This window comes from Athene noctua, chromosome 33, assembly GCF_965140245.1.
Source record: "Athene noctua chromosome 33, bAthNoc1.hap1.1, whole genome shotgun sequence".
NCBI classification, from domain to species: domain Eukaryota; kingdom Metazoa; phylum Chordata; class Aves; order Strigiformes; family Strigidae; genus Athene; species Athene noctua.
Window position 1 is genome coordinate 372,997 of NC_134069.1, and position 11,281 is coordinate 384,277.

Sequence of the window (11,281 nt, forward strand, 5' to 3'; positions counted from 1 at the left end):
AAAAAACAAAACCCCAACTCTGCTTTATTGTGATTCCCAGTGCTCCCAGTCCCCTCCCAGTCCCTTCCCAGTGCCTCCCAGTGCTCCCAGTCCGGGTTATCTCAGCCCCAGTTTCTTCTTCTCGCGCTGTTTCCGCCGAACCACCTCCAGGTTCCGATCCTTCCACATGCTCTTGCGCAGCTTGATGGGGCGGCTGCCCACGTACTTCCCTGGCGGGGGGGGAACTGGTGGGACTGGGAGCACTGGGAGGGGACTGGGAGGCACTGGGAGGGGTTTGAGAGGGGAGTGGGAGGGGTTTGGAAATGCTGGGAGAGACTGGGAAAGAGTGGGAGAGGGTTGGGGGGGACTGGGAGACACTGGGAGGGAACTGGGGAACACTGGGAGGAACTGGGAGGGGTTTGAAAATGCTGGGAGGGACTGGGAAAGAGTGGGAGAGGGTTGGGGGGGACTGGGAGGAAACTGGGAGACACTGGAAGAGGACTGGGAGGGAACTGGGAGACACTGAGGGATTGAAAGGGGACTGGGAGGGGTTTGGAAATGCTGGGAGGGACTGGGCAAGAGTGGGAGAGGGTTGGGGGGGAACTGGGAGGAACTGGGAGACACTAGAAGGGGACTGGGTGGGATTGAAACGGGACTGGGAGACACTGGAAGGGGACTGGGAGAGTTTTGAGAGGAGGCTGGGAGGGGTTTGGAAATACTGGGAGGGACTGGGAAAGAGTGGGAGAGGGTTGTGGGGGACTGGGAAATACTGGGAGGGGACTGGGAGGGAACTGGGAGACATTGGGAGAGAACTGGGAGGAGTTTGAGGGCAGACTGGGAGGGGTTTGAAAATGCTGGGAGAGACTGGGAAAGAGTGGGAGAGGGTTGTGGGGGGACTGGGAGGAACGGGGAGACACTGGGAGGGGTTTGAGGGGGGACTGGGAGGGGATTGGCAGCACTGGGAGGTACTGGGAAAGAGTGAGAGAGGGTTGGGAGGGACTGGGAGACACTGGGAAGGGGATTGGGAGGAACTGGGAGGGAGTGGGAGAAACTGGGAGGGGATTGGGGGGGACTGGGAGGAACTGGGAGAGGACTGGGAAACTGACCCTGGTGTAATGCCCAAAATTTCCCCAAAATACCCGAAATTGCCCCAAACTGCCCAAATCGCCCCAAAACACCCCAAAATCCCCCGATCCCCTGAAATGTCCCCAAAATTGCCCAAAATCGCCCCAAAATCCCCCCAAAACCCGCCCGTACCCTTCACGTCCCGCACGGCCTTGACGTAGGCCCCAAAATCCCCCCAAATATCCCTAAAGTCCCCAAACAGCCCTAAACTTGCCCAAAATGCCCCCAAATATTCCCCAAATTGCCCCAAAATCCCCCAAATTGCCCCAAAATCCCCAAATCCCCCCCAAACCCGCCCGTACCCTTCACGTCCCGCACGGCCTTGACGTAGGCCCCAAAATCCTCCCAAACGACGCTCCAAAACTTCCCAAAACGTCCCCAAATGTCCCCCAAATCCCCCGAAATGTCCCCAAAATCCCCTGAAATGTCTCCAAAATCCCCTGAAATGTCCCCAAAATCCCCTGAAATGTCCCCAAAATCCCCTGAAATGTCCCCAAAATGCCCCAAAACCCGCCCGTACCCTTCACATCCCGCATGGCCCTGAAGTAGGCCCCAAAATCCCCCCAAATATCCCTAAAGCCCCCAAACAGCCCTAAACTTGCCCAAAACACCCCCAAATCCCCCCAAATATTCCTCAAATGTCCCCGAAATCCCCCAAAATGTCCCCAAAATCCCCTGAAATGTCTCCAAAATCCCCAAATCCCCCCAAAATGCCCCAAAACCCGCCCGTACCCTTCACATCCCGCATGGCCCTGACGTAGGCCCCAAAATCCCCCCAAATATCCCTAAAGCCCCCAAAGAGCCCTAAACTTGCCCAAAACACCCCCAAATCCCCCCAAATATTCCTCAAATGTCCCCAAAATCCCCCGAAATGTCTCCAAAATCCCCAAATCCCCCCCAAAACCCGCGCGTACCCTTCACGTCCCGCACGGCCTTGACGTAGACCCCAAAATCCTCCCAAATGACGCTCCAAAACTTCCCAAAACGTCCCCAAAGCTTCCCAAATGACCTAAAATATCCCCAAAATCCCCAAATCGCCCCAAAACGCCCCAAAACCCGCCCGTACCGTTCATCTCCCGCATGGCCCTGACGTAGTCGCCGGGGTCCTTGAAGGAGACGAACCCGTAGCCCTTGGTCTTGCCCGTGCGCTTGTCCCGGATGACCTTGGCCTTGAGGAAGGACGGGAAGCGCCCGAAGGCCCGGCCCAGGATCTCGTCGTTCACTTCGTTCCCCAGGTCCCCGCAGAAAATCCGGAAATCGTCTGCGCACCCCAAAAAAATCCGCAAATGGCCCCAAAGTTCCCAAGGTGAGGCCCGGGGGGGTGTAAGTGGCACCGAATGGCTCCAAAGTGGCACCGAATGGTCCCAAAATGGGACCGAACGGTCCCAAAATGGCACCGAATGGCCCCAAAATGGGACCGAATGGCCCCAAAATGGGACCGAATGGCCCCAAAATGGCACCGAATGGTCACAAAATGGCACCGAACAGTCACAAAATGGCACCGAACAGTCACAAAATGGGACCGAATGGCCCCAAAATGGGACCGAATGGCCCCAAAAAAGGACCGAATGGTCACAAAATGGCACCGAGTGGCCCCAAAATGGGACCGAATGGTCCCAAAATGGCACCGAATGGTCACAAAATGGCACCGAATGGTCACAAAAAAGGACCGAACGGTCACAAAATGGCACCGAACGGTCACAAAATGGCACCGAACGGTCACAAAATGGGACCGAACGGCCCCAAAATGGGACCGAATGGTCCCAAAATGGGACCGAATGGTCACAAAATGGCACCGAATGGCCCCAAAATGGCACCGAATGGCCCCAAAATGGCACCGAATGGCCCCAAAATGGGACCGAACGGTCACAAAATGGCACCGAACGGTCACAAAATGGCACCGAACGGTCACAAAATGGCACCGAACGGCCCCAAAATGGGACCGAATGGCCCCAAAATGGCACCGAATGGTCACAAAATGGCACCGAATGGCCCCAAAATGGGACCGAATGGCCCCAAAATGGGACCGAATGGCCCCAAAATGGCACCGAATGGTCACAACATGGCACCGAATGGTCACAAAAAAGGACCGAACGGTCACAAAATGGCACCGAATGGCCCCAAAATGGGACCAAACGGTCACAAAATGGCACCGAATGGCCCCAAAATGGCACCGAATGGCCCCAAAATGGCACCGAATGGTCCCAAAATGGCAACGAACGGTCACAAAATGGCAACGAACGGTCACAAAATGGCACCGAATGGTCCCAAAATGGGACCGAATGGTCACAAAATGGCACCGAACGGTCACAAAATGGCACCGAATGGCCCCAAAATGGGACCGAATGGTCACAAAATGGCACCGAACGGTCACAAAATGGCACCGAATGGCCCCAAAGTGGGACCGAATGGCCCCAAAATGGGACTGAATGGTCACAAAACGGCACCGAACGGTCACAAAATGGCACCGAGTGGTCCCAAAATGGGACTGAATGGTCCCAAAATGGCACCGAATGGCCCCAAAATGGGACTGAATGGCCCCAAAATGGGACCGAACGGTCACAAAATGGGACCGAATGGCCCCAAAATGGCACCGAATGGCCCCAAAATGGCCTCAAACTCGCCCAAAATTGCAATAAATTGCCCCAAAAAAGCCAAAAATGGCCCCAAAATGGGCTGAAACGGTCCCAATCCCCTCCCAGTCGCTCCCAGTCCCCTCCAAACCCTCCCAGTCTCCTTCCAGTCACCCCCACTCCCCTCCCAGTCCCCTCAATCCCCTCTCAGTCCCTCCCAGTTCTCCCCAGTCCCTCCCAGTTCCCCCCAATCACTCCCAGTCCCTCCCAGTTCTCCCCAGTCCCTCCCAGTTCCCCCCAGTGCCTCCCAGTACCCACCAGCGTCCCACTCCAGCAGACTGGGATCCTCCCAGCTGCTCCCGGCCGCCGTGCGGATGCAGCGCTTCAGCCTCTCGCCCCGCCCCTTCTTCTTGTCCTCGGCCGCTGGCTCCGCCCCCACCTGCCCCACACCTGTCAGTCACAGCAACCCCGCCCCCACAGGCTCCACCCCCCCACAGGCCACACCCTTTCCCCTTAACACCCACCCCATCCCTTCTGAACGTCCTCTATTAAGCCCCGCCCACTGCTGACCCCACAAATCCTACCCCATTCCAAAGCCACGCCCACTCCACAAAGCTCCACCCTCAAGCCCCACCCACCCCTGAAAGCCACGCCTACTCCATCAAGCCCTGCCCTCAAGCCACCCGTTCCATGAAAGCCCCGCCCGTTCTGCTAAACCCCACCCACTCCAGGAAGCCCCACCCACCCCACAAAGACCAACCCCATTCTGTTAAGCCCCGCCCACTCCCCCAAGCCCCACCCACCCAATCGAACCCCACCCCATTCTGAAAACCCCCACCCCAAGCCCCACCCACTGCCACTCCCCTAAGCAAGCCCCACCCACCCCTTGAAAGCTCCACCCCCAAAACCAAAGCCCTGCCCACCCCAAGCCACACCCCCTTGCCAAAGCTCCACCTACTCCATGAAAGCCCCATATAGGCCATCAAGCCCCGCCCACTCCCAGAAGCTCCACCCACCCCCTTCAAGCCCTGCCCCATTCCTAAGCCCCGCCCCAAAACAAAAGCCCCACCCACCCCAAGCCACACCCCACCCACTCCACAAAGCCCCACCCACTCCCAGAAGCCCCACCCCATTCCTAAGCCCCACCCCAAGCCCCATTCAATCAACCCCTGCCTGTGCCCTCAAGCCACGCCCCCATTCCCAAGCCCTGCCCACTCCAAGCCACACCCCACCCTCAAGCCCCGCCCACAACCCCAACCCCATCACTCTAACCCCGCCCCCTTTCCCCCTTTTAACCAATCACTGACCTCCGGGGGCAGGAAGGGCGGCTCAGGAGGGCGTGGCCGGCGCGGGCGGGGCGTGGGCGGTGCCAGGGCGGGGCCTGGGCGGGGCTCGGGCGGTCCCGGGGGGGCGGGGGGGGGCCCGGCGGGGAGGGAGGGGCCAATACGCGTCTCCTCGGGAGGGGGCGGGGCCCGCGGGGGGGGCGGTTCCTCCTGCGGTGGGCGGGGCAACGCGGGGGGGGGGCGGCACCCCCAGGTCACACCCCGCCGCCATATTGACCCCCCCGATCACCCCCGGGGGGATTTACCCCCCCCACAAACCCCAATTTGCCCCCCCCGACCTCAATTTGCCCCCCCCCCCATTCCCCCCCTACTCAAGTTGCCCCCCCAACCCCCCAATTTGCCCCCCAGCCCCCCAATTTGCCCCCCCCCCGGCCCCCAATTCCCCCCCTACCCCTCCATTTGCCCCCCCCAAACCCCCAATTTGCCCCCAAGGCCCCGTATTTGCCCCCCCAAACCCCAAATTTCCCCCTCCAAGCCCCCAACTTGCCCCCTCAGACTCCAATTTGCCCCCCCCAAACCCCCAATTTGCCCCCCCGGCCCCCACCTGGGGTTTTTTGGCGGGGGGGGGCGCGTACACGGTGGGGGCCGCCTGGATGACCGTGGGGTTGATTTTGGGGCTCCCCAGGACGGGGCGGGGGCCGGCGACCAGGGGGGCCAAGGGGCTGACGGGGGCCCCCCCCCCGACCTGGGGGGGCAACGAGCGATCCATTAATTACCCTGCAACTGCCCCCCCTCCCCTCATTTACTCCCCCAGACCCCCCCATTTCCCCCCAAACCCCCCCATTTTCCCCCAGCCCCTCCCAATTACCCCCAGACCCCCCCCAATTCCCCCCAGCTCCCCCCAATTACCCCCAGACCCCCCCATTGCCCCCCAGACCCACCCAATTACCCCCAGACCCCCCCCATTGCCCCCCAGACCCCCCCATTTCCCCTCAGGCCCCCCCCATTGCCCCCCAGACCTCCCCATTTCCCCCCAGACCCCCTCAATTACCCCCAGCTCCTCCCAATTACCCCCAGACCCCCCCCAATTCCCCCCAGACCCCCCAATTACCCCCAGACCCCCCCGACTACCCCCAGACCTCCCAATTTCCCCCCAGACCCCCCCAATTACCCCCAGACCCCCCCATTGCCCCCCAGACCCCCCAATTTACCCCCAGACCCCCCCATTGCCCCCCAGACCCCCTCAATTACCCCCAGACCCCCCCATTGCCCCCCAGACCCCCCCAATTACCCCCAGACCCCCCCAATTCCCCCTTTCTTCCCCCCAGACGCCCCCCAATTCCCTCTGAGCCCCCCCTTTACCCCCCTAAAATTCCCCCCTGACCCCCGTAATTGCCCCCCCCCGCCCCCCCCAATCACTCACGGGGTTGGGGGGCCGCAGGGTCCCCCCCAGCGGGGTGAGGGGGGCCGGGGGGGGTCTCTGGAGCGGGGGGGCCATCATCAGAGGGGGGGCGGGGGGACCGCCCAGGGGGGGCCCCACCATGGCCCCGGGGGGGGGGCGCAGGGTCAGCGCTCGGGGGCCGGCTGGGGGGGGTCAAAGGTCAACGACGCCAATGTCCCCCCAATGTCCCCACTGCCCCCCCAATATCCCCCAATGCCCCCCCAATGTCCCCAATGCCCCCCAGTGTCCCCCCAATGTCTCCCAATGTCCCCCCAATGCCCCCCCAATGTCCCCCCAATGCCCCCCAATGCCCCCCCAATGTCCCCAATGTCCCCCCAATGCCCCCCCAATGTCCCCAATGCCCCCCAGTGTCCCCCCAATGTCTCCCAATGTCCCCCCAATGCCCCCCAGTGTCCCCCCAATGTCCCCCCAATGCCCCCCCAATGTCCCCAATGTCCCCCAATATCCCCCCAATGTCCCCAATGCCCCCCCAATGTCCCCCAATGCCCCCCCAGTGTCCCCAATATCCCAACGTCCCCAACGTCTCCCAATGTCCCCCCAGTGTCCCCCAATGTCCCCAGTGTCCCCCAATGCCCCCCAATGTCCCCCCAATGCCCCCCAATGTCCCCAGTGTCCCCAATGCCCCCCAATGTCCCCCAATGTCCCCCCAGTGTCCCCCCAGTGTCCCCCCAATGTCCCCCCAATGTCCCCAATGTCCCCCCAATGTCCCCCCAGTGTCCCCCCAATGTCCCCCAATGTCCCCAATGTCCCTCACCCGCTCGCTGCAGGACGTGGGGGACGAAGGCCGGGCGCAGGATGGGGGGTCGCTGCGGTGACACGGCTGGGGGGGGGGACACAGACACCCCGAGGGGGGGGGGATGAACATCTTGGGGACACAAGGGGCGGGTTTGGGGACATTTCCGAGGGGTCGGTGGCACCTACCGGGACCCACGAACGGCACCGGGGGGGCCACGATGGGGGTGACGACGGTGGCGGCGGCGGCGGCTCGAGCCTCCAGGGTCTGCTGGACCTGGGGACATCGGGGGGACGTTGGGGGACATTGGGGGGACATTGGGGGACATTGGGGGGACATTGGGGGGACATTGGGGGGCATCGGGGGGACATTGGGGGGACATTGGGGGGACATTGGGGGGACATTGGGGGGCATCGGGGGGACATTGGGGGGACATTGGGGGACATTGGGGGGCATCGGGGGGACATTGGGGGGCATTGGGGGGGCATTGGGGGGACATTGGGGGGGCATTGGGGGGCATCGGGGGGACATTGGGGGGACATTGGGGGGACATTGGGGGGACATTGGGGGGCATCGGGGGGACATTGGGGGGGCATCGGGGGGACATTGGGGGACATTGGGGGGCATCGGGGGGACATTGGGGGACGTTGGGGGGACGTTGGGGGGACGTTGGGGGGCACTGGGGACATTGGGGGACACTGGGGGGACATTGGGGGGCATTGGGGGACATTGGGGACATTGGGGGGACACTGGGGGGACACTGGGGGATATGGGGGGGACATTGGGGACTGGTGCAGGACCCTGGCGGGTCACAGAAAAGTGACATGAGGTGACAGGGGGGTGACACGGACCGTTGGGGGGTGACAGGGTGTGACACGTAGTGACAGACGATGACAGCGGGTGACAAGGACCCCACGGGGTGACAAGGGGGTGACAGGGACCCTGGTGGGTGACAGGAGAGCGACACGGGGTGACAGGGACGCCAGGGGGTAACAAGGGGGTGACGGGGGCGGACAGGGGGGGTGACACGGGGTGACAGGGGGGTGACAGGGACCCCAGGGGGTGACAGAGGGGTGACAGGGACCCTAGGGGGTGACAGGGGGGTGACACGGGGTGACAGGGGGGTGACAGAGGAGTGACAGAGGGGTGACAGAGGAGTGACAGAGGGCTGACAGGGACCCCGGGGGGTGACAGGGGGGTGACAGGGGGGTGACAGGGGGTGACAGGGGGGTGACAGGGACCCCGGGGGTGTCGCGCGGCGTCACCTGCTGGTAGGTGTTGGTGGCGATGATGGGGCGCAGGACGGGGGTGACCGGGGGGGCCACGGCCAAGGTCACCGCGTCCCCCGCGGGGGGGGCGGGGGTGGGGGCCCCCAGCACCTCCTGCTCGAACCTGGGGGGGGCGGGGGGGCGTCAGGGCCCCCCAGTGCCTCCCAGTTGCTCCCAGTAACCCCCAGTCCCCTCCCATTACATCGCCCCCCAGGGCTCTTCCTGCCCCTTCTGGAATCCCCCGTGGACACGCCCCCTCTTGGCCACGCCCACCCCACAAGCCACACCCCCCTCAGGGAGCGCAAGGCCCCGCCCATGCATTGCTAAGTAACCCCCAAGCCCCGCCCCTTCCCTCCAGGGGGGCTCCAAGCCCCACCCTCCCCTAAGCCCCACCCCTTCCTCCTTACCATGAGACCCCTCCAAGCTCCACCCCCTCCCCACATCACACCCAATCAGCACCCTGAGCCCCCCCAAACCCCACCCCATCCTCAAGCCACACCCCAATAAGCCACACCCCTTCACCACAAACTCCTCACCATAAGCCCTCAAGCCCCGCCCCCTCATTTAGGCCCCACCCCCTCTCCCACAATCCAACATGACTCCAAAGCCCCACCCCCTCTCTTAAGCCCCGCCCTCTCACCACATCACCCAATCAGTCCCATGAGCCCCCCAAGCACCTTGCTGCCACACCCAAAAGGCCACGCCCCCTCCCATCACCCCAACCACCACCCCGCCCCCTCCAAGCCCCGCCCCCTCCTCTAAGCCCCACCCCTCAGCCCACAATCCCCACCCACTCCCCACACCACCACGACCCCTCCAAGCCCCGCCCCCTCCTCTAAGCCCCACCCCTCAGCCCGCAATCCCCGCCCCCTCCCCACATCACCCCAATCCCCACAAGCCCTCCAAGCCCCGCCCCCTCGCCCTCAAGCCCCGCCCCCTCCTCCCCACACCACCCTAAGCCTCTCCCCAATAAGCCACGCCCCCTCCTCTCCAGCCACACCCCCCCAAGCCCCCAAGCCCCGCCCCTCGCCCCCTCACAGCGCCATTTCCGCCTCCATCTCCTTCAGCCGCTCCTCCCCGCTCTTGGCCGCCGCCGGGCCCGGCCCCGCCGCCGCCGCCGCCGCCCCGTTCCCGGCAGCCGCCGCCGTTCCGCTCCCGGTTGCCGAAGCCGCAGCCCCGGGCGCGGCCGTTGGAGCCGCCGCCGGAGCGGCCGCCGGAGCCGCCGCCGCCGCCATGTTGCGGTAGAAACAAAATGGAGGGTGGCCACTTCCGGTCGCGCCGCTGACACTTCCGGCGCTTGGTGATGACGTCAGAACGGCCGCGCCGACCGCTTTCAACGCTACGGGGCGGGAGAACGACCGGGAAAAAAAGCGAAACTTGAGGCGAAAAAAGGCAAAAAAAGGCAAAAAAAAAACCAAAAAGAAAAGTTTATTGCGAGGCGGGCGCCATCCGGGGAGGAGGAGGGGCGGGGCTTAGCGCTTGAGCTCGCTGTAGGTGTCCGCGCGGCGCCCTGGAGCTCCTGAGGGGGGGTCACAGGTCAGAGGTCACGGTGGGGTGGGGGGGGGGTCCCCACAAAGCTCCACCCCCCCGCCTGCCCCGCCCCCTTTTATTTTTTAACCTACCTGATAGGTCGGTTCTATCTCTTGGGGGCGGGGCTTGGCCTGGCCTGGAAGGGGAGGGTGTAGGGGTCAGGGTGGGGAGACACGCCCCCCCGTTATGCCCCGCCCCATTTTTAGACCCCACCCACCCAATTAAAAGGCTCCCCAGCTTGGTTGCCCCTCCCCTTGCTGGCCTCGCCCCCCCGACCACACCCTCATAATCTCCACCCCTTAAAATGCCCCTGACACCACAAGCTCCGCCCCTTGCCCTTTTCCCCTTTCTGGCTCCACCCCCACAGACTTGGCACCGCCCCCTTCCTTATAGGCCTTGACTCCCTGTTTATTTGGCCACGCCCCCTGCCCAATTGGCCACGCCCCTGTCCTTTTGCACCCACCCCTGCTTTTTTGGCCCCACCCCCTGCCTTTTTGGTCTCATCCCCTGCCCCTTTAGCCCCGCCCCCTGCCAATTTGGCCCCACCCCTACCCCTCTGGCCCCGCCCCGCCAAGCAATAGGCTCCGCCCGCTATCAGCAGTGTCATCAGGATGTCGGCAACAACGAGCGCTGCGATTGGTCCAGGGCCTGGCAGGCAGGAGCTGCAGTCTGGGGGGGGGGTGGTGCGGGGTGCAGCCCCTGTGAACCCCGTGACCTCCCCGAACCCCGTGACCCCCCCCGAACCCCCTGACCCCCCCCTGAACCCCCTGACCCCCCCTGAACCCCCTGACCCCCCCCTGAACCCCCTGACCCCCCCTGAACCCCCTGACTCCCCCCAAACCCCATGACCCCCCCACAAACCCCTTGACCCCCCCTGAACCCCTGACCCCCCCCAAACCCCCTGACCCCCCCACAAACCCCTTGACCCCCCCGAACCCCCTGACCCCCCCTGAACCCCCTGACGCCCCCTCAAACCCCTTGACCCCCCCGAACCCCCTGACCCCCCCAAACCCCCTGACCCCCCCTCAAACCCCTTGACCCCCCCTGAACCCCCTGACCCCCCCCAAACCCCATGACCCCCCCACAAACCCCTTGACCCCCCCTGAACCCCTGACCCCCCCCAAACCCCCTGACCCCCCCACAAACCCCTTGACCCCCCCGAACCCCCTGACCCCCCCACAAACCCCTTGACCCCCCAAACCCCTTGACCCCCCCGAACCCCCTGACCCCCCCTGAACCCCCTGACCCCCCACCGAACCCCCTGACCCCCCCCGAACCCCATGACCCCCCCCTCAAACCCCATGACCCCCCCTCAATCCCATGACCCC

At 64.0% G+C, this 11,281-nt stretch overlaps 1 protein-coding gene across 1 annotated transcript; it reads right to left on the reverse strand.

Moving 5' to 3' along the window:
* On the reverse strand, window positions 1-9,781 carry RBM42 (RNA binding motif protein 42). Its single transcript, XM_074930367.1, has 10 exons — window positions 9,462-9,781; window positions 8,421-8,547; window positions 7,344-7,431; window positions 7,177-7,242; window positions 6,384-6,544; window positions 5,565-5,705; window positions 4,985-5,170; window positions 3,996-4,116; window positions 2,171-2,365; window positions 1-209 (listed from the first exon to the last, which is right to left on the reverse strand). Exons 1-10 carry the CDS (start codon window positions 9,656-9,658, stop codon window positions 97-99), a joined length of 1,395 nt encoding a protein of 464 aa, XP_074786468.1. The 5' UTR covers window positions 9,659-9,781; the 3' UTR covers window positions 1-96.
* Window positions 9,782-11,281: the final 1,500 nt, after the last annotated feature.

Coding starts and splice junctions, on each gene's coding strand:
- RBM42 (XM_074930367.1), bottom strand. CDS start 9,658: ATGGCGGCGGCGGCGGCTCCGGCGGCCGCTCCGGCGGCGGCTCCAACG. Junction 5,171..5,564: donor CCCCCGCCAAAAAACCCCAG/GTGGGGGCCGGG, acceptor CGCCCACCGCAG/GAGGAACCGCCCCCCCCGCG. Junction 2,366..3,995: donor TCTGCTGGAGTGGGACGCTG/GTGGGTACTGGG, acceptor TGGGGTGCGCAG/ACGATTTCCGGATTTTCTGC.